Below are 23,671 nucleotides of genomic sequence, written 5' to 3'. Positions count from 1 at the left end.
CAAGCGTGATGTTCAGATGTACCTCAATGAAACCAAACATCTGTGGATGTTGTGGATGACACAACTTGGGCAAAGTGCATCTAAAAGACAAGGATAACACATCCAAGGCTGACGTTAGCCATCTTTAGCTTTGACTGTCTGCTTCTCTTTCAACAATTTCACTCCAACTGACACCTGTAATCTCCACTTCTGCAAGGACTTGGGTTCTCGGGACAATGTGAGGTTTGTAAAAGTTGTACCTAATCAAGTGGCAACTATGTATAAAAAACTACCATGAATTATGGTAGTGAACGTACCAGAAGTTGCTAACATTACATATAATTAAATTCTTGCAACTATAAAGCCCCTACTGTGTAATTTCTGATATTATCACTAAAGTTATAATGGCTAATCTTCAAAAACTTTCTTTTGCCCCTTGAGGTTAATGGAGGAGTCTCTGCTGATGCACATAGATGCGGTTGTAACAACAAAACCCCGTGGTTTATTTATCATAATCTCCGGTTTACCATTGCATGTGATTGAAGAAACTCTCCACCCTCTAACTCTGTCCTGCCAAACAATGCTGCTTTACTGACCTGCACTTTCATGCCATAGTGATGCGTAAAGGAGGAGGAGCAACTAAATTCACATGACAGGCTAGTCTAAGAATTAAACAAAGTTTCTTCATATACTTAAATTATAATGTTTGAAATAGAAAACAAATAAATCAGACTTAAGGCTCCTACATCCTGGCCCCTGCTTGTTATTGCCAAAGGCAGAACAATTACAAAACACAAAATATTCAATGGAGCCAAAACGTATATCTTGCCATATGTTCAATATCAAACCAAATGTCATTTCATATTGCATTCATCAGATCAATCACATTGCATTCCATTCATCAATTCCAATGACCCCCCCCCCCCCCCCAGTGTAAGGTACTGGTGTGTGAGCACGCCGTGGTATGTGGAGGCTTTCAGGATATATGTGAAAGTGTGCATATCAAACAGACCATAGAAAGCATTGCATTGTCAGTCTCATAATCTGAAGTTTCAGCTTCCAGAAGTAAGCAGAGTTTGGGGATTGGTCTTTGGAGCGTAGTGGTTTTAGTTTTCACCAAAACATTGTGGACGAGTCCTTCAGACCCTGGCAGGGTCTTTAACACACAACCTAAAGGCCACAAGTTTATTGTATCGTCTATGATGACTGCTATGTCATTAACCTTGAAGTTTCTTTTGGTATTAGTCCACTTTTGCCGCTGCTGTGTCAAAGAAAGATATTCAGTAGCCCATCTTTGCCAGAAAAGGTCTGCAAGGTATTGCACTTGTTTCCATCTAGGATGGCCGTATGTGCCATTTATACAGGACACATCCTGGCCAGGATTTTTATATTGCCTAATACAGCCAAAGTAGTTTGACCAATAACTTGCAGGTACTGTACATAATTGACCAATCGTGGCGTGTGAGAAGGTGAAATTTGAAAAAGGTGAATTTTGACATCCAAAGTGGCCATTTCATTTTACTGTAAATATATAAATATTATGAGTAATTATGTGAATCTCTCCTCTATGTTATCTGTAATATGTATTTCTTCATTTTTAGTCATCTTATGGTCTATTTGGGGGTTGATGATGACACCAACCTTTTAGCTGACTGTGTAGAGGTAGAGCGCCTTTTCTTCCCACTGACAAAGAAATTATCAGCCTATAATTTTAATGGTAGGTTTATTTGAACAGTAAGAGACAGAATTACAACAACAACAAAACCCCCCACAGAAAAACACTTTTCAAAAAGTTATAAATTGATTTGCATTTTAATGAGTGAAATAAGTATTTGATTCCCTATCAATCAGCAAGATTTCTGACTCCCGTGTGTCTTTTATACAGGTAAGGAGCTGAGATTAGGAGAATTCTCTTAAAGGGAGAATACAGCTTGTTACCTGTATAAATGACATCTGTCCACAGAAGCAATCAATCAATCAGATTCCAAACTTTCCACCATGGCCAAGACCAAAGAGCTGTCCAAAGATGTCAGGGACAAGATTGTAGACCTACACAAGGTTGGAATGGGCTACAAGACCATCGCCAAGCAGCTTGGTGAGAAGGTGACAACAGTTGGTGTGATTATTCGCAAATAGAAGAAACACTAAATAACTGTCAATCTCCCTCGGTCTGGGGCTCCATGCAAGATCTCACCTCGTGGAGTTTTAATCATCATGAGAACGGTGAGGAATCAGCCCAGAACTACACAGGAGGATCTTGTCAATGATCTCAAGGCAGCTGGGACCATAGTCACCAAGGAAACAATTGTTAACACACTACGCCGTGAAGGACTGAAATCCTGCAGTGTCCGCAAAGTCCCCCTGCTCAAGAAAGCATATGTACAGGCCCGTCTGAAGTTTGCCAATGATTCAGAGGAGAACTGGGTGAAAGTGCTGTGGTCAGATGAGACCAAAATCCAGCTCTCTCAAAATCAACTCACCGTGTTTGGAGGAGGAGGAATGCTGCCTATGACCCCAAGAACACCATCCCCACCGTCAAACATGGAGGTGGAAACATTACGCTTTGGGGGTGTTTTTCTACTAAGGGGACAGGACATCTGAACTACATCAAAGGGACGATGGATGGGGCCATGTACTGTCAGAGCCAGGGCATTGAAAATGAGTCGTGGATGGGTATTCCAGCATGACAATGACCCAAAACACACGACCAAGGCAACAAAGGAGTGGCTCAAGAAGAAGCACATTAAAGGTCCTGGAGTGGCCTAGCCTGTCTCCAGACCTTAATCCCATAGAAAATCTGTGGAGGGAGCTGAAGGTTTGAGTAAGCCTCGAAACCTTAATGACTTGGAGAGAGGATCTCCAAAGAGGAGTGGGATAAAATCCTTAGATGTGTGCAAACCTGGTGGCCAACTACAAGAAACCTCTGACCTCTGTGTTTGCCAAAATGGGTTTTGCCACCAAGTACTAAGTCATGTTTTGCAAAGGGGTCAAATTATTTCACTCATTAAAATGCAAATCAATTTATAACTTTTTTGAAATGCGTTTTTTTGTTGTTGTTCTGTCTCACTGTTCAAATAAATGTACCATTAAAATTATAGACTGATCATTTCTTTGTCAGTGGGCAAACGTACAAAATCATCAGGGGATCAAAAAAAATTTTTCTCCACTGTAAATTATTCACTTCTGATGAATGTATAATCCTTTTTTTTTAAAAAAGAAAGAACTATAGAGGTTATTAGCAAGAACTTATTATTATATAGAATATAGAAGTTATTAGCATCTTCAAGACCCCAGCAACTTTGAACAAAACCGTGAGTACTATCACTTTGTCAAAACCTGATTACACAGTTCCCACTTATTACACAGTTACTTGCCAAAAAAATAAAAATAATTAAGCACAAAATATTGATTTGAGATTAAATATTTAAAATTGAATCGTAAGCTTGGCAAACAGATTTGGAGAAATTAATGTTTCCCCATTCAAAGAGCTGCAGGAGCAGCACTTGCATGCCCGAGTGGCATTCAAAGATGGCCGCTGAGTGAAATGACTTGCCTTAAAGGAACACTCCACTTTTTTTGGAAATAGGCTCATTTTACAAGTCCCCAAGAGTTAAACAGTTGAGTTTTACCGTTTTTGAATCCATTCAGCTGATCTCCGGGTCTGGTGGTAGCACTTTTAGCTTAGCTTAGTGCACGATGTAAATACAGAAGACTCAAATTTTAAATAGGAAAATTATCGAAACTCTTTAGTAATTTTTGATGACCAAATGCTAATAGTCTAATCCGAGTCAATGATCTATGCTAAGCTAAGCTAAAAGTGCTATCGCCAGACCCGGAGATCGGCTGAATGGATTCAAAAACGGTAAAACTCAACTAGGGGAGTTGTAAAATGAGGCTATTTCCAAAAAAGTGAAGTGTTCCTTTAAATGGACTTTTTCTATAAAACAGCTCAACAGATAGCAATAGTGTCATTATCCAGTTTAATTAAGTTTTGTTCTCATCTGTTGGTCTCAGTGCAGTCATATTGATAACATTACTGAACATTAAAGGGGAGGTCTAATGCTATTTCATTCTGACTTATTTAAACGGTTAAAGAGTTCGATTCTCATGCTAAATATGATCAAAGTTTCAAAAAACGAGGTGGATGTATTTCTTTGCCAAATACACTGCTTCAGAGGTCATATTAAGTTGTTTTCGAGCATGGCCCTGTATGACATCATAAAGGGCAGAATTCCTTTTATGGGCACTTCTCCTGGAAAAGTGCGTGCACACATCAACCAGAGCGAGAGCAAGAGCACGCCCATAAACATGCTTCATTTGGTTACAGAAGTTGTCCAATAAAAGTGCATAAACTCATCATAAAAAGTACTCTATGTGGCTCTGGGGAGATAATAATGACCTTCTGAAGTGAATCGATGCATTTTTGTAAGAAAAATATCCATATTTTAAAGTAAAAAAAAAAACAAAAAAGCTGTATCCGTCTCTTATAAATCTTATAAAGCTAAAGACACTTTGGAGATATGAAGGATGCAGTACTGCTCTATAGGTACTCAAGATTAATATGAGATTTGCAAAAACTGTGTGTGTTCCTGTTTAAGAGTCTTTTAAATTAGTGACTTTTGACATCCAAAGTAGAAGTCATGTCTTTGTATTGTAATAATTATATTAATAATTCTGTAACTCTGGCCTGTATGATATCTATTTATTTATTTTAATTATTAATTTTTTTTTTTAGTCATCTTATGGTCTACTTGGGGGTTGATGACACCAAACATTTACCTGACGGTGTAGAGGTAGAGCCCTTTCCACATTCAAAATTCAATATGAAGAGAACAGGCCATGACATCATGCTTCTAAAGGTAATGTATAAGATTAATTAGTATTTTAGTCCTCGTCGTGCTGCGGGGGTTGTGAAGGAAGGGCAGTGTTCTGGAAGGAAGGGTCCAGGTAAGGGGCGGAGTCCGGCGGCCGCACGCGCTCTACTTTGAGTTCCTCTTGGCCCACAGGCTCGACGGGACTGGTCGGCCCTGCATCCTGGCCCGATGGCCATATCACGGGTGTGGTTTCGTCCGGACCACGGGTCTGGCGGCTCACGTGTCTGGCGGCACGGAGGTCCCGTATGAAGGTAGATCAGTAGCAAAACTCGAGAGCTTGTTGAGCTGAATGTGAGAACTTGTCATATTAACATTCGTATTTGTAAGTTGAAATTTACGCTCACAGCTCTGATCTGAAAAGCTGAATCTTTCGATTTGCACACAGACAATAATCAAAACACCCGTGTTTTGAAGTCGAAGTTGCAGATTAGTTACACATGTGTAGAATGACATTCACATAATGACACACACAAACGTGTGCTTTTGCGCTTTACTTCCGTTTCGCTGTAAAACCTCAAGTCAGCACTTACAACCTCTCAGATCAGGCAGTACAACTTCAAATCTTAGCGCTTTGACTTTTGCTACTCCTTCTGCGGTATTCCTGTAGCAAAACTCACTTGTGCACTTGTAAATGCAGACGTCAGAGCTCAGAGCCGGAGGCGGGGCTGGGCTGCGAATGAAGACATTTTATTGGTCGATGCCTGACCAATGAACAACGCCAGCCATCGCGACTTGCCATGCAGAAAGAAACATGTTTTTTATGCATATGTATCAGTTATTTGTAAAACACTGGAAACTATTTTCATTGAATATCCTTAGCTTTTATATGATTTTAACACACAGCATTCATCTTGTCATACAGGTATTATCTAGTAGACAAATAATGCAACATCCTTTATGTGTATACTGCAACTATTATACTGTAACTATTAATCTGCAACTTCGATTTCAAAACACGGGTGTTTTGATTATTGTCTGTGTGTAAATCGAAAGATTCAGCTTTTCAGATCAGAGCTGTGAGTGTAAATTTCAACTTACAAATACGAATGTTAATATGACAAGTTCTCACATTCAGCTCAACAAGCTCTCGAGTTTTGCTACTGATCTACCTTCATAGTCCCGCTACGCTCCCTTCCTGGACCCACGAGGACACTGGGGACCCACGGGGAAGACCGGTCTCTCGAGGAGAGGCGCGCTCGGCATTTGAACAGCGGCAGTGATGAGGCTCATTCGGTTCAGGTGCGCGTGCGCCTCATCCCACGCCGCCAGTCCTGGCTGTTTCAGCGCCCCTCCTCTCTCACGCACCCACTCCCGTCGGGAGCCTGGTGAAGGGCAGCGAATAAGGGACGGGGTGGTGATGATAATAAGGGGGAGGCTGCCAACTCGTCACAGTTGACATTTGCAGAATATATTTTTGCTCATGCAGCCTAACATGCAATGAATTGATCATTTTTAATATCTTTAAAAACACTGAATGAAATGTAGTGGTTAATGACTAAAGCAAGAACTCTGCATCTTCTCTTTCAGCTCAAAACCCCAGCAACTTTGAGCAAAAATGTGAGTACTATCGATTTGCCAAAACCTGAGAATGAAGCAATCTCAAAGGACTGCATGGTCATGGGTTGGGGCTGGAAGAAATACCATCACGAGTCTCCATCAAATGTGCTCAAAGAAGCAAACGTGACTCTGATAGACTCTGAAAACTGTGGCACGGCTGATACTCTGTGCACTGAGGGATCAACTGGACCAGCACAGGTATTTCAAGTTGCACCCTCTCACAATTATTTATGGTGTATCAGTGTCGTTGCGATATACTAATCAAATGATATAATCTACAGGGAGACTCTGGGGGTCCACTTGTTTGTGGAGGTGTTGCACAGGGAATTGTGTCATTTTTCAAAAACAAGACAAATACAAACTACAAAACTTCAGTGTACACTCATATTTCCCACTACTATTCATGGATTCATGACAACATGAAACCACCTACTCAGCAGCAATATGAAACATGGAAGGGCAAGCTGGATAAACTCATTTAGTTGTCTGGTTCAATGCAAGTTCTATCATTTATATTTGGCTGTAGTTATACTCCATTCAGAATATGAGTGACATTAAATGTGAAGGTTTAAAATAAAGACTCAAGTATAACCCTTTCACACAAGTCTAATGAGAGTGTAATTTTTTGTGTCTAAAATCTACTTGAGTATTTGTGCAGTAGCTGGCCACAAAGTGCACTGTATCACTGCTAGTATGATAATGATAATATGATAATAAACTTGCAATGCAAAATACTGGACAAGGTACTGTAAAGAAAACGTATTGAATTTACAAGATCACAAGATTTTAAAATGAACACCTTTCTACAGCATCACCACTCTCTAAATATAGTACAGTCAAATGTGAATCTAGTTAAAAAGATAATGTCAGAAAGATGCTAATGCTATTAAATTACAACCCTAATTCTGGAAGTGTTGGCATGTTTTTTTAAAAATTTGAATAAAATGAAAACTAAAAGAATTTCAAATCACACGAGCCAAAATTTATTCATAATAGAACATAGACAACATAACAAATGTTTAAACTGAGAAATTTACATTTTTTTTGCACAAAATGAGCTCATTTCAAATTTGATGCCTGCTACAGGTCTCAAAACAGTTGGGACAGGGGCATATTTACCATGGTGTAGCATCTCTTCTTTTCAAAACAGTTTAAAAGAAGTCTGGGCATCGAGGTTATGAGTTTCTTATGCACCCCCATACCATCAGAGATGCTGGCTTTTGAACTGAACGCTGATAACACGCTGGATAATCTCCCTCCTCTTTAGCCCGGAGGATACGGCGACCGTAATTTCCAACAAGAATGTAAAATTTGGACTCGTCTGACCATAGAACACTTTTCCACTTTGAAACAGTCCATTTTAAATAAGCCTTGGCCCACAGGACATGACGGCACTTCTGGACCATGTTCACATATGGCTTCCTTTTTGCATGATAGCGCTTTAGTTGGCATCTGCAGATGGCCTGGCAGGTTGTGTTTACCGCCAGTGGTTTCTGGATGCATTCCTGGGCCCATTTAGTAATGTCAATTACAGAATCATGGCGATGAGTGATGCAGTGTCGTCTGAGGGCCTGAAGACCACGGGCATCCAACAAAGGTCTTCGGCCTCATCCCTTACAAACAGATATTTCTCCAGTTTTTCTGAATCTTTTGATGTTATGGACTGTAGATGATGAGATTAGCAAAGGTTTTGCAATTCTACGTTAGGAACGTTGTTTTTAAAGTATTCCACAATCTTTTTATGCATTCTTTCACAGATTGGAGAGCCTCTGCCCAATTTTCTTCTCAGAGACTCTGCCTCTTTAAGCCATCGCTTTTATAGCTAATCATGTTACAGACCAGATGTCAATTAACTTAATTAGTTGCTAGATATTCTCCCAGCTCTTTTCAAAATTTCTTGCATTTTCAGCCCTTTGTTGCCCCCATGCCAACTTTTTTGAGACCTGTAGCAGGCATCAAATTCGAAAGGAATTTATTTTGTGCATAAAATTTTAAAATTTCTCAGTTTAAACATTTGTTATGTTATCTATGTTCTATTGTGAATAAAATATTGGCTCATGTGTTTTGGAATTCTTTTAGTTTTTATTTTATTCAAATTTAAAAACATACCAACATTTCCGGAATTCGGGTTGTAACAAATTAAGAATAAAAATCATGCATCTGAAACAGTAGCCAATTAATGCTACTCCGGCAGCTACACAAAAGGTCTCTTTACCACAAACACTCATTGCTTGAGGAAATCAATTTGCTAAATATTTTTCTAACAGAACATCTGGCCATTACCCACATCAAACTATTAGTCATTGATGTGAATCCACAAGTAAATGGATAATTTTGCAATGAAAATGTAGTCATTTTACCACAAAGGTCAGGTTGCTCCTCTAGATTTCAAATGCAACACATCCAGAGAGTCAGTCTGAAAAATAAAATGGTATTTTATACTTTATGGAAGATGGAGAAAACAACAACAATAACAACAAAAATCAAGCATTTAAACGCCCCCATCCCCAACTGACACCTGTTATCTCCACATTAGTAAGGACTCCAAAAAGCTTGAAAAGTTGCAAAAAGAGGTTAAATGTCAGAGAGTCTTTAACTTGACACTTGATTGAATAAGTCATGAAATGTCTTGAGCAACAAGGAAGCACCAAGAACATTTAGTGCATAAAAACATGCACGCACACACAGGTTCAGTGTACTCAGACGACTTTCAGTCTCCAGATCTCAAAAGAGTCCCTTTGGGATGTGGAGGAAGGTCAGATTCACATCATGAATGTGCAGCTCATAAATCTGCCACAATTGTACCATCTCAACAGAGACCAGAATATCTAAAAAAATATTTCCAACCCCTTACTAAATCCATGCCACAAAGAAATCAGGTTGTTCTCAGGACATAGGGTTTGGTAAGTTGTACCTCAAGTGGTGACTATGCATAAAAAAATGGCCATGAATTATAGTAGTCAAGGTACCAGAAGCTGCAAACATTACAGATAATTACATTCTTGTTAATATCAAAGTCTGATAAAGTGTTAGTTGTGAAACAACGAAAGCTGATGATAATCACCGACCTGTGATCAACTCTTCCTTTAAATGTGAAACTGATTTAGATGCAGAGCATGCTGCAGCTTCTGCTGTTATCTTCTGGGTGTGGGTTCCTTGAATCTCTCTATAAAAGCAGAGCCCAACATCTCTGTGATTCACATTGAGTGTAACTGAGCTGTCTACAATGAGCATCTTTTGGCATGTCACTTGTCTGCTGCTGCTGCGTTCCTGCAGCCCAGGTATTCATATCCATTCTACTTTAGTAATTACAACAGTATCACTGTAAAAAAAAGTTGCTGCAATTAGTTCTCTTAAATTTTCCTTTTATTTTGTTAAGATAATTTAAATATCCAAATTAATTAAAGTTACCTAAAAATCTAACTAATTTATGATAACTAATCGTGGCAGCAGTCATTTTTTACAGAATATGTCCCAGAATATGCTATTGAATACTAAACTCTTTTTTAGGTTTCTCCATGCAGGATGGCATTGTTGGTGGTAAAGTCTCCGTTCCTCACAGTCGACCCTACATGGTCTACATTCGTGACAAGCTTACAAAACAAGCATGTGGTGGTTTTTTAATAAGAGAGGATTATGTGATGACAGCTGCCCACTGCATGCAAAGGTAGATGAAATCATCATATTTTAGAATTTTTTATCTGAAAATCAGAAAGAAATTAGAGTATACATAGGCTACTGACTAAGTTTAGGCACTCACTGTCTGCAACTGTATGAAAAAAACACCTACTTTCAAGTCAAGTGACCTTCATTTCTGTAGTGCTTTATACAATACAGATAATTTCAGTTTTATAGTATAAACAGGAAAATAGCAGAATAAATTATGGAAAACTCGGTTATGGAGACACTTCAAATTCTGTTGCAAGCAGCTCTAAAAAGACATAGTTCAGTGTTGGTGCAGTTCAGATCAATTACAGTGTAAAGTTTATTTTGAAACAAGTTTAATTCAGCTAAGCAGCTCTACAGAAGGCAGCAATATCACGTCAATGTTGATTCAACTTAAGCCCGATTCTGACGGGACTAGTTTTACAAGGGAGAAATTTGTGTTTCACAGACGTAAGCCCGAGTCGGACGGTAATTGTTTCTCATATGGACGTCTGTAAAAATAAATTTACATATCACCTCAGTGATAAAACTCATGGATTCAGACGGAGATTTATTCACAGTGGAGGAGCGAGTTCTGTGATCCTGCGAACCAGAGAACACGCTGCTCACGTGGGCAGTCACGTGATTGTCTGCTGTAAATAAAATAAATTTTATTTACAAATATATTTTTATTATTGTGGGAAATGTATTTAAAAATACTTATTATGTAAAATATATTCTTATTATTCCAAGCATATTTCATAATGTATAATTCTATTTATTATTTGATTATTTAAATCTCCTGTTTAAAAATAGGAAAATACGTGCTATAGTTGTATATAATTATACACGATATCCGTTTATAATACACATTTTAAAATTGTATTGCATACCTGCTGCTGCCATACTGCTGTTTACGTGCTTTTCTTCTCTTTCTGCTCTCACTTGCTGTGTTAGAGCGGTTATGAAGTATTATTATTTTACTTTCTTTACAAATTACATCGAAGTACAACAGTTACCGTATGGTGTTCGGGAGTGTTCAAAAAGGGTTTAAACGCTGAATTTTGAAGCGATTTCTTCTCGTAATCTCAGAGATGTGGATTCGGACGGCAATTACCACACGACCTTGGTGTTTGTCAAAAAACAGTAGGTAAATAATTCGGCCGGGGATTTTCACGGGGATGGTGAGAGAAAAACACAGACATCCTGTATTCAGACGGCATTAAAATCACCAACTACCCCCTGTATATGGTGAAAATCACTTACATCCCCCTGAGAAACAATTACCATCCGAATAGGGCTGTAGCCTACTTGATTTTAATCCCGTCCGAATCTGCCACATCTGTGTTTTTCTCACACAACCTCTGTAATAATTCCAGAGCAAATTACCTACTGTTTTTCAGCAAACTCGGTGATCCTCTGAGAAAACTAATACCGTCCGAATGCGATGTCTGTGATTGCCCGATATTTTTTTTTTCACAACGCTTTTCCTTATGTGTTTTGGCCAACGTGGATTACCTCATGTTTGGTATAAAAAAATAATATAATAATAATAATAATAAAATCAAGAGCCAGATCACATAAATTGTTCAGACTGGCTACTGTAATATCAGCGTCAGGTAAAATTACTCACGTTCATTTCTGCACTCAATTACATGTTTTAATTACATACAATATGCACCTTTATGAAAATTAAACACGGGTTTACTACAAATAAATAGCTAAAACAAAGTAAAACAAAAGTAACCACACATTAACATGGTTTTATTATACTAGCCATTTAGCTTTTGTAGTAAAATTGTTATACTAATGGTAATCAATCCGAATGACTATAGGCAATCTATGCATACAGAGTGAGTGATCTCTGAAACGCCCAGATGTACAAAACAGAGCCTCCCTCCTCTGTAATAAACACAGAGATGTTAGTCCTGTACGAAATTGGTTCATGAAAATCGCAGACGTCAGGTGATAAGAATCGAACTCAAACGTAGTTTAGAAAACTAGTTCTGTCCGAATAGGGCTTTAGTTACAGTTTAAAGGTTGAGGTGGCAAGATGTGATTCAGCTATAAAGAAGCTATCTTATCCAGTTTAATTCAGTTCAAGTTTTGTTCTCATCCATTGGCAGTGCAGACATAGGCTACAGATAATATTACTGAACATTAAGTGTTTTTTAGATTAGTGACATTTAATATCCAAAGTTTCTTGTAAATATATATTAATCATTTTGTAACTCTGGCCTCTACGATATCAATTTTTTTTTTATTATTTTTTTAAGTAATCTTATGGTCTATATGGGGGTTGATGACACCAACTGTTTACCTGACGGTGTAGAGGTAGAGCCCTTTCCACATCCAAGATTCAATATGAAGAGACCAGGCCATGACATCATGCTTCTAAAGGTAATACGTAAGACTGAACAATTTCATTGGTATCATGCCTAAAAAACATTCTTTTGTGATAGGTAATTGTTAACATTTACCAAATATACTTTTGCTCAGCTTAAAATCTTTAATATCTTTAAAAACACTGAATGAAATGTAGTGGTTATCAACTAAAGCAAGAACTCTGCATCTTCTCTTTCAGCTCAAAACCCCAGCAACTTTGAACAAAAATGTGAGTACTATCGATTTGCCAAAACCTGAGAATGAAGCAATCTCAAAGGACTGCATGGTCATGGGTTGGGGCTGGAAGAAATACCATCACGAGTCTCCATCAAATGTGCTCAAAGAAGCAAGCGTGACTCTGATAGACTCTGAAAACTGTGGCACGGCTGATACTCTGTGCACTGAGGGATCAACTGGACCAGCACAGGTATTTCAAGATGCATCACTCACAATTTATTATCTATGGTGTATGAGCAGGGCCGGATTTATGCATAGCCATTTATGCATGCTCGCTTGTCCAGGGGGCCCAAACACAAAGAGAGATATATATTCTATGGGCAATCTACAACAGTAAAGAACCAAAACCCCAGAAGACAAATATAACAACCAACAGGGTAAAAATTATAAACTATTTCCATGTTTTCCACCTTTTTATTACAGAAATTGCGCTTCCCATTTTCATTCTCAGACCCACACACGCGGACAGAAACTTGTTGGCAGTGCTGCCCTGCGAATTTATCAATAAAATAGTTTCGCAGCTGAAAAGCCACGACATTTCTTAGTAGCGAGGTTCTTGAAGCAGTTCGACATAAAGATTCGCTGTTAGTAGAGACGCTCCTGCTGAACACTGGCAAGACGCACAGGCGCAGGTATTTTCACGCGCTTAATCTCTCTCTCTCTCTCTCTCTCAATTCAATTCAATTAAATTCAATATTGCTTTATTGGCATGCCTGTAAAAAATACAATATTGCCAAAACCTGAAATATATGTTGAGAAATATAATAACAATGAAAATATCAAAATAATAGAATAAAAACATTATAATAATATAAACTTAAATAAACAGTGTAACAAATAAGAACTTGTGTGAACATTTCATACCACAGTGTTTAACATATAAACACACACAGGCTGAGGGTAACTGTGGTGGACAGTAGGGAAACACACTGAGGTCAGACATAATACACACATTACCCACATTCACCTGCTGTCTCTCAGGCTGTGGCACGTCCAAACATATCTCGCAGCCAGTGCTGCTGTCTGTCCCTCTCCTAGTATAATCTTTATTTGTTCCTCTTCAGTCATGGCTGTAAAGTTCTTTATGATGTTTGTGAATTTGTTGATGTATATGTCTCTGATTGATTTAAATGGGTAACAGTGAAGTAGGAAGTGTGTCTCTGTCTCGATCTTTCCTGTCTCACAGTGAGCACACACTCTTTGCTCTCTGGGTAACCAGCTCTTTCTGTGTCTGCCGGTCTCGATGGCTAGTCTGTGCTCACTGAGCCTGTACTTGGTCAGGATCTGTCTCTGCTTTGTGTCTCTAACACTCTGGAGATATTCTTCTAATTCATAATTTAATTTTATAGTTCGATAGAGTGGTAATTTACTTTGTGTTTTGGTTTCTTGATCCCAATGTTCCAGATATATATTTTTAGATTGTTTGATAATTTGATTTATTTTGATGTTTGGGTGAGAAGCAGTGATGGTCTGAGACTGATTAGTGTTAGTAGAGTTAGTCAGGTTAGTAAGTCTCAGAACCAGCTGACTGAGTGGACTCTTTCGGGTTTCAGTTCTTGGGTTTGTAGTGCTTTAAAATGTAGCGATTCTGTGGGACTTGATTTTAGATGCATCCAGAATTTAAGCTTTTTTGTATATTTATAATCAATGGGAAACGGCCTAATTCTGCCCTACATGCATTATTGGGTGTTCTCCTTTGTAATTTTAGAATAATTTTGCAGAATTCTGTGTGTAGGGCTTCTGTTGGATGCCTGTCCCATCTAGTGTAGCTCTGATCACTGAGTGGACCCCAAACCTCACTTCCATACAGCGCTATAGGCTGAATCACACTATCAAAGATTTTACACCAAATTGGAAGCGGTATTTCAACATTTTGGAATTTTTTCTTGATTGCGTATAGAGCTCTTCGAGCTTTATCTTTGAGAGCATTCACTGCCATACTGAAACTCCCCGATGCAGTGATGATCAGGCCGAGGTAAGTGTACTGCATCGTGTGTTCTAGGGCGGTGCTACCTAGACTGAACTGATATCTGTGTTCCTGACATCTGGACTTTTTCTGAAAGATCATAATGCTGGTCTTTTTGAGGTTTACTGCCAGGGCCCAGTTCTGGCAGTAGTTCTCCAGCAGGTCTAGGTGTTGCCGTAGTCCCTGTGGGGTGGATGACAGCAGCACTAGATCATCTGCATACAGCAAAAGCTTGATGTTTTTGTCTTGTAGAGTGAGTCCAGGGGCTGTAGACTGTTCCAACTGCACCGCTAGTTCATTAATGTAAATGTTGGAACAGTGTTGGACTCAGGCTACAGCCCTGCCGTACTCCTCTCTTCTGGGTGAAGAATTCTGTATGTTTGTTGCCAATTTGTATTGCACATTTGTTGCTTGAATACATTGATTTAATAATGTCACAAACTTTACCCCCATACCACTTTGTAAAAGTTTGTAATATAATATGTCGTGCCAAATAGAATCAAATGCTTTTTTTAAATCGACAAAGCATGCAAATATGTATCCATGTTTAGTCTGTTTTACGTGTTTATTGATTAGGGTGTGTAGGGTGTAAATGTGGTCAGTAGTTGTATAATTAGGAAGAAAGCCAATCTGACTAGGACTCAGGACACTGTGTTCGTTACGGAAGTTTACTATTCTATTGTTTAAAATACTGCTAAATAACTTCCCCAGATTACTGCACACACAAATGCCTCTGAAATTATTAGGGTCTCTCTCTCTCGCGCTCTCTCTCTCTCTCTCTCTCTCTCTAATAACTGCATTAGCCTGCATATCAATAGCGCAAGTCTCTGTAGCTCTAAAATTACATTTTGGAATTTGCAACAGAAGGTTTGGGATGAGAAACGTAAGAAATTACTTAAACACACATGAGATATCAGGACGGAAACATGACAGATGTCTTGAAATAAATCATCTGAACAATGTCTTGAGGTGGTTGTGACTCAAATTTAATTTAGACTTAAGATTAGTAGAGAAATAATGGACTCCCGAAGTGGTAATATGGCCACTTAAGCCTATTAATGGAACGGTTCTCAAAGAAAGAACTACATTCGATCTTTATTAACTGAACATCGCTTATTGCAATAGAAAACACGGTTTCCCCTGATTACAAAATATTTTTGTTTGCTGGGGTGGTAATATTATATATTAATAAGGAAGGGGGGCCCAAAAATTTGTTTTGCCTATGTCACGATAAAAGGTAAATCCGGCCCTGTGTATCGGTGTCATTGTGAAATACTAATAATCAAATTATATAATTTACAGGGAGACTCTGGGGGTCCACTTGTTTGTGGAGGTGTTGCACAGGGAATTGTGTCATTTTCCAAAGACCACACAAATGCAGACCACCTCACAGGGTATACTCATATTTCCCACTACTATTCATGGATTCATGACAACATGAAACCACCTACTCAGCAGCAATATGAAACATGGAAGGGCAAGCTCGATAAACTCATTTAATTGTCTGGTTCAATGCAAGTTCTATCATTTATGTTTGGTTTTATTTTTACACCAATTATTTGTGACATTAAATGTGCGAGTTTAAAATAAAGGCTCATTTGTCACCCTTTCACACAAGTCTAATAAGAATTTCATTTTTTTGTGTCTAAAATCTACTTGAGTATTTGTGCAGTAGCTGGCCACAAAGTGCACTGTATCACTGCTAGAACTAACCTGGAAAAAAACTATGCTAATAAACATGCAATGCAAAGTACTGGACAAAATACCATAAAGAAAATTCATATAATTCACAAGATTTTAAAATGAACACCTTTCTACAGAATCACCACATTCAGCAAAATATAGCAAAATCAAATTTGAATCTAGACATCAGAAAGGTCTTATCAGAAAAATGCTAATGCTAATAAATGAACACACTGAGAATAAAAAGCATGCATCTGAAACAAAATAGACAATTAATGATTGTCAAGCAGTCAGGGCCGGCGCTAGCCATTTGGGTGCCCTAAGCACAAACGCTTGGTGGTGCCCCCCCCACCACCACCAAAGAAATAACTACCATTCAGAATTTCTTAGTTAGGTTCTCTTTACTTCCAAAATAACTGCTGCAAATAAATAATTGGAACAGAACAATGTAAACACAGAAAGTTAAAAGTGCAAAAAAAGTTTAAAGTACAAATAACAGTATAAGTGTATGAATTTTATGAAGTATGAATTTTAAAGTGCACATTTTAAACTGCAAATAACCATACATAACTGCACAGTAGAATTTACTTCTACATACTCCTGGCCTTGAGTTGCTCCTTGCATGTATTTTAGCATTGACCCTGCATTCAGAAATACAAGACAAAATATTCAGGGATTCTACTGAAATGCATTTTTGATTGAACCATCAACCATCATACAAAAATATTGCACACATTAGTCTTTTATATAGGCCTATGTGTCACTGGAACATTTAAAATTCAAAACTCTATTTTACCTTTAAAAGAGGTCTGATGAGGCACAATATAATAATTCTGTACATAATTATTAGGGCTGGGAAAAGATTAATCGCGATTAATCACATCCAAAATAAAAGTTTGTGTCTACATGATATATGTGCGTGTACTGTGTATAATTATTTTGTATATATAATTTATATAATTTGTATAATTATTTTGTATATATAATTTTGTATAATTATTTTGTATATATAATTTCTATATACAAAATAATTATACACAGTACACGCACATATATCATGTAGACACAAACTTTTATTTTGGATGCGATTAATCGAGATTAATCTTTTCCCAGTCCTAATAATTTGACAACTCTGTGAATATGAAAATATACAAACACTGAGATTGTGGGTTTTTTTTTTCTAATTTCAGTTTCACCAACAGATGTCGCCCTTGGCCGAACCTCTTGAAAATGACCGCATAGAACAACAACGAAAAAACTTTATCTAAGCGGTCTAATTTGGCAAATTTACATCACGTTCAGTTGCAGGGTTTTTCTAAAGTTCACCTTACCAAGAGGCAGATAGGCATTATATTGAAGCGAAGAAATTACAATAGGGAACGTTCTGCACTAATAGCTATATGCACACACATCTGTAACGTATAGCCTACCTAGGGGGAAAATTAGCTTTATTTGTCATTCAAATATGACGATGAGGACCCCAACGATTGGCCTTCCTTTCCTTCTCAAACAAACTGCATCTTTAACAGCCCAAGTTTCAAAATTTCCCGGGGGAGAAACCCCCGGACCCCGTTAAAATAAAAGACTCAACATGCAGGGCTAAAGCCCCGGATCTTTTGCACTACTAGCGACGCGGACGCGCCGACGCCCCTATACTACACGCACAAAACTAACATTTTTATTTAAAACATTGTCTTACCTGCAAGCGACGCGCGAGCATCATCCCGCTGTCTCTTCTTTTTTCTTTTTTCCGCCCCCGACTCTTGGTGCCTTTTCGAGGCCATGTCTGAGGTCGGTGTCGGCCAAATTTGAAATTGATTGAAGCATAATTGAACAGACCACTGGAAGGGGGGGCACCAGAGGGAGACTGGCACAGAGATTCACCTTTTTCTCGACTAATTTGGTCTAGGCCTATATTGCTTTTGTATATTAACATGCAAGAAATATTTTATTTGTTATTTATACTAGTAGCCTATATTGTGATGATATTTTCACGACCCAGATTTTTTGGTGCCCCCCCCAAGCACTTGGTGCCCTACGCGCAGTGCGTGATGTGCGTGTGCGGAGCGCCGGCCCTGCAAGCAGTTAGTTCAAGCAAACTGACCTGTAATCTCCACCTTTGTAAGGAGGACTCCAACAGCTTTGAAAAGTCATACAAAGAGGTTAAATGTCAGAGATTCTGTACCACCACAAGAGATGAGAACACTTGACTAAGTTGTGAAATGCCTTGAGCACCGAGAACATTCAGTACATAAAAACATGCACGCACACTCGAGAGGTTCAGTGTACTCCGACACCTTCCACGGTCTCCAGATCTGAGAAGAGTCCCTTTGGGATGTGGAGAAAGGGCTGATTGACATCAGCAATTGTATCATGCTACCATCTCAACAGAGACCAGACTTTCAACCAAAAAAAAATAAAAAATCCAGCCCTTTGCTAAATCCATGCCACAAAGTGGCCACTATACAAATTATGGCGCTTTTCCACTGCATAGTACGGCAAGGCACGGTTCAGTACAGCTCACTTTTGGCGGGTTTTCCACTGGGTACAGTACCTGGTACCTGGTACTTTTTTTAGTACCACCTCGGCCGAGGTTCCAAGCGAACCGTACCGTTACCAAAACATGACGTTTATACTCTGCTGATCACTAATCGGCCGGAGAAAATCGTCACTGCCTGCGTCATTGAACTTTCAGCACGAGACACAACAGACCCGCTAGATTTAAATCAGCACAGACAGTGAAGGATCGAACGCAACTGTTTTGAATGAGCGCACCTTTTTTAAACAACCAAAAAATGGCTGTTTCATTGTCTGTTGAGGAAGTACAGATGTTGCTCTCTTTGATAGCCGAGGAGTGGATCCAGCGAGAGCGTGATGGAGCGACGCAGAATTAAAAAGTTTTTCAGGAGTCACGGCAGTAGAGGCGGCGCAACTATAACGACACGTGAAGAATCCCGCCCACTCTAAAGCGGTACTAACCTGCAGTGGAAACACAAAACGAGCCGAACTGAGCCGTGTCGTGCCGTTCTGAGCCGTGCCGAGCTGAGTCGTACCACACAGTGCAAAAGTGCCATTACAGTAATCGAGGTGCCAGAAGTTGCAAAAATGACAGATAATGAAATTATCAAGACTTTCCCTACTGTGCACTTTCTGATACTATCACCAAAGTGAAAGTTGTGTAACAGCAAAAGCTGATGATAATCACCCAACATCTCTGTGCTGCACATTGAGTGTAACTGCTGTCTACACTGTAAAAAAAAAATTGGTTAAATTTACGGTAAAATAGCGGCAGCTGTGGTTGCCAGAATTTTAAAGTGAAAAATACGGTAGCAACATTTTAGGATTTACAGAACTGTTTAAATTTACAGTGAAAAACCATATTTCATTAACTGATACAATGTTAATATACAACCTTTTCAGTTAACTCATTTTATTTGCAAAAACCGAGTGCACTTAAATTGTCCAACTGGCATTTGTTTATAAACTAATATTTATAATGTTTAAGTAAAGTGAGCATAAGGGTATAGAGAACTATTTTGCTTAAGTACGTGAAGAAAAACCTACTGATTTATGTAAAGTCATTAATAGCATCAGTTCAACTCAAATCTCTTGCAGATAACAGCAGCACACATACATGTGTGATTAAAATTAGCAAAGAGATTCTTACTGCATCAGTAACTACACAGTTACTGCCTTTAAATAAAGCAACATGCAGTATAACATCAGTGTTTCTCTGTCCGTCCTTAACTTAAACACAGGCTCTACCCTCCAGCACAATGGTGACCCACAAAGCACAACAGGAAGTTGACTGTTATTTTTGCTATTTGCAGCATGACTAAATTATGCAGCTGAATGTGCTTACCGGTTTCTTTATATGCTTTTATTTTGGTGTTGTTTTGGTTGTAACTTTTCAGTAGACTGTTTTGTGATGTTCAGAGTTGAACCGATTGTTTTATTTGTTATAATTTTTTTTTATCATTTTTGATTGTCACCAATTTTGAGATTCATACGCTGATTGTTGATGTCTGTGTGTGTTTAAGTTCTGCCATAGTTCAATATGTTTATTTGTACATATTGTACTTAGAAGTGTTTCCTAACATTTAATTGCTGTAGCATCAATGGTGCAGTTTAAATGTATTAACATATCACATATTTAACAACAGATTAAACATTGGGTAAGATCAGTGAATTAGACTAGATCACGATGGTTTTGACATCACAAACATCAGTCTCTTGTTATTTTGCTCTTGTATTTTGCTATTTTTTTTTCTTGATTTTTCTTGAATGCCGGCAGCTGTGGTTGCCAGTAATCTACTGTTTTTTTTTTTATTTACGGTGCATTTCTGTTAAAATTACGTTTGTGTATTTTTTTTTCATCTCACACATTTAACCCTTTTAATCCCACAGCAAAATCCTCGGTTTTAAAGAGCATTTATATGTCCACACTACAGAGTGTTGAAGTAACACTGAAGTTAATGAGAGAATGAAGTGACTAATAAAATGAGGATTGAGCTTTAGTGATGAACAACTGCTGTTAACAAGTAGAATCACCAAAGGAAAGAGAAACAAGAGCAGCGAAACAAAACTTACAGCCAAAGCCAAAGATTAAATCAACTGAAATAAAACACATTAAATCTCTCAAGATCTCAGAAGAGAGTAATTAAACAACTCCACAAATAGCATCACCAGCTTCTTATTACAAAAAACTTTGACTTTATTTCTGTCATATGTGTACTCTTTTACCCCATGCAACACTGATACTACGACGATTATTAGGAACGATTATTAGGAACACCTGTTCAATTTCTCATTAATGCAATTATCTAATCAACCAATCACATGGCAGTTGCTTCAATGCATTTAGGGGTGTGGTCCTGGTCAAGACAATCTCCTGAACTCCAAACTGAATGTCAGAATGGGAAAGAAAGGTGATTTAAGCAATTTTGAGCGTGGCATGGTTGTTGGTGCCAGACGGGCCGGTCTGAGTATTTCACAATCTGCTCAGTTACTGGGATTTTCACGCACAACCATTTCTAGGGTTTACAAAGAATGGTGTGAAAAGGGAAAAACATCCAGTATGCGGCAGTCCTGTGGGCGAAAATGCCTTGTTGATGCTAGAGGTCAGAGGAGAATGGGCCGACTGATTCAAGCTGATAGAAGAGCAACTTTGACTGAAATAACCACTCGTTACAACCGAGGTATGCAGCAAAGCATTTGTGAAGCCACAACACGCACAACCTTGAGGCGGATGGGCTACAACAGCAGAAGACCCCACCGGGTACCACTCATCTCCACTACAAATAGGAAAAAGAGGCTACAATTTGCACAAGCTCACCAAAATTGGACGGTTGAAGACTGGAAAAATGTTGCCTGGTCTGATGAGTCTCGATTTCTGTTGAGACATTCAGATGGTAGAGTCAGAATTTGGCGTAAACAGAATGAGAACATGGATCCATCATGCCTTGTTACCACTGTGCAGGCTGGTGGTGGTGGTGTAATGGTGTGGGGGATGTTTTCTTGGCACACTTTAGGTCCCTTAGTGCCAATTGGGCATCGTTTAAATGCCACGGCCTACCTGAGCATTGTTTCTGACCATGTCCATCCCTTTATGACCACCATGTACCCATCCTCTGATGGCTACTTCCAGCAGGATAATGCACCATGTCACAAAGCTCGAACCATTTCAAATTGGTTTCTTGAACATGACAATGAGTTCACTGTACTAAAATGGCCCCCACAGTCACCAGATCTCAACCCAATAGAGCATCTTTGGGATGTGGTGGAACGGGAGCTTCGTGCCCTGGATGTGCATCCCACAAATCTCCATCAACTGCAAGATGCTATCCTATCAATATGGGCCAACATTTCTAAAGAATGCTTTCAGCACCTTGTAGAATCAATGCCACGTAGAATTAAGGCAGTTCTGAAGGCGAAAGGGGGTCAAACACAGTATTAGTATGGTGTTCCTAATAATCCTTTAGGTGAGTGTATATACACTCTATACATATACACATATATCTGCACAGTTTTGTTTTATTTAACTGGTTTGAACTCTATCTGCCATGTGCCTTATGCCACTTTATCTATCTCTTTCTTTATTTTTCTACAATGTCCTCATTTGTATATCTGTATAGTTGTATGTACATCTGTTTATTGTACAAGTTGTTATTTGTCTGTATTTGAACGTCTACTGTCAGAGTTGTATGCACCAAGGGTCTGAGAGTAACGCAATTTCAATTCTCTGTATGTATGTGCTGTACATGTGGAAGAATTGACAATAAAGCAGACTTGACTTGGAGAAAAAAAAAAAAGAAAAAAAAAGCTCTTTTAGGTGTTGTGCTTTCATTTGAAGTCACCATATTGGCGATCAGTGGTTGCTTTAGTTGGGCTCTTGAACCTTGACGTTTTAAAGTTAGTTTTTATTTGGTTGCTTCAATTTAACCATGTTTATTAAGTACGGTTTTTAAAGCAAGAAAATCCAAAATAATCTGTGATCAGATGAGACTGTTTGTGATGCCAAAACCATCGTGATCTAGTTTAATTCACTGATTTTACCCAATGTTTAATCTGTTGTTAAATATGTGATATGTTAATACACTTTAATTGCACCATTGATACTACAGCAATCAAATGTTGGGAAACCGTTCTAAGCACAATATGCACAAATAAATGTATTGAACTATGGCAGAACTTAAACACACACAGACATCAACTATCAGCGTATGAATCTCAAAATTGGTGACAATAAAAAATTATTTAAAAAAATTATAACAAATAAAAAAATCAGTTAAACTCTGAACATCACAAAACAGTAAAGAAAAAAAAGAACATGCTTTATTGAATATTAGTTGCAGGTTTCATTGCTCAGACTTATGCTCAGAATATGCTGTCATTCCATAGAACTAATCTCTTTTTATATTTCTTCATACATCGCTGGTGGTAAAGTCTCCATTTCCCACAGTCAACCCTACATGGTCTACATTCATGACAAGGTATCGAAACAAGCATGTGGAGGATTTTGTGATGACAGCCACCCATTGTAAACAAAGGTAGGTTAAATTGCCATATTTTATAATTTTATCAGAAAGACTGTACAAACTGACAAATATGCTTCACAGTAATAAACAGGAAAATAAAATCAGTTATGCAAACTCAATTATGGAGATGATGCACATTTTGCAGGAATATAGTGTCGTCTTTCAGCTCAAGTCAGTTTGGTGTTGGTTCAATTCATTTTAATAACAGTGTAAATTTAATCTATTTTGAAACAAGTTGAATTCAGCTATAAGCGGTTCTACAGAGGGCTGCAAAGTTGTTATTAATCTAAACTCACTCCAATGTTGAT

At 38.3% G+C, this 23,671-nt stretch overlaps 2 protein-coding genes across 2 annotated transcripts in view; both read left to right on the top strand.

The window, feature by feature from the left end:
• The window catches only part of LOC306874547 (trypsin-like), a 28,235-nt gene extending 21,089 nt beyond the window's left edge, over positions 1-7,146 (top strand). Inside the window, exons 2-4 of the mRNA XM_079424681.1 lie at positions 4,715-4,838; positions 6,381-6,608; positions 6,692-7,146. Coding sequence (XP_079280807.1) covers positions 4,722-4,838; positions 6,381-6,608; positions 6,692-6,892 — 546 coding nt within the window. The 5' untranslated portion in view covers positions 4,715-4,721 and the 3' untranslated portion in view covers positions 6,893-7,146. The remainder of the gene's footprint in view (positions 1-4,714; positions 4,839-6,380; positions 6,609-6,691) is intronic.
• A 2,469-nt stretch (positions 7,147-9,615) lies between these two features.
• Positions 9,616-16,615, top strand: LOC306874840 (mast cell protease 1A-like). The gene is made up of 5 exons (XM_079425119.1): positions 9,616-9,691; positions 9,921-10,077; positions 12,332-12,455; positions 12,640-12,867; positions 15,946-16,615. Exons 1-5 carry the CDS (start codon positions 9,637-9,639, stop codon positions 16,141-16,143), a joined length of 762 nt encoding a protein of 253 aa, XP_079281245.1. The 5' UTR covers positions 9,616-9,636; the 3' UTR covers positions 16,144-16,615.
• The last annotated feature ends 7,056 nt before the right edge of the window (positions 16,616-23,671 follow it).

This window comes from Barbus barbus (genome assembly GCF_936440315.1).
Source record: "Barbus barbus genome assembly, chromosome: 9".
Classification (NCBI taxonomy): Eukaryota; Metazoa; Chordata; class Actinopteri; order Cypriniformes; family Cyprinidae; genus Barbus; species Barbus barbus.
The sequence above is the reverse complement of the archived record's forward strand: the minus strand, read 5'-3'. Positions and strand labels throughout refer to the sequence as shown.

Coding starts and splice junctions, on each gene's coding strand:
- LOC306874840 (XM_079425119.1), top strand. CDS start 9,637: ATGAGCATCTTTTGGCATGTCACTTGTCTGCTGCTGCTGCGTTCCTGC. Junction 9,692..9,920: donor GCTGCGTTCCTGCAGCCCAG/GTATTCATATCC, acceptor ACTCTTTTTTAG/GTTTCTCCATGCAGGATGGC. Junction 10,078..12,331: donor GCTGCCCACTGCATGCAAAG/GTAGATGAAATC, acceptor TATTTTTTTAAG/TAATCTTATGGTCTATATGG.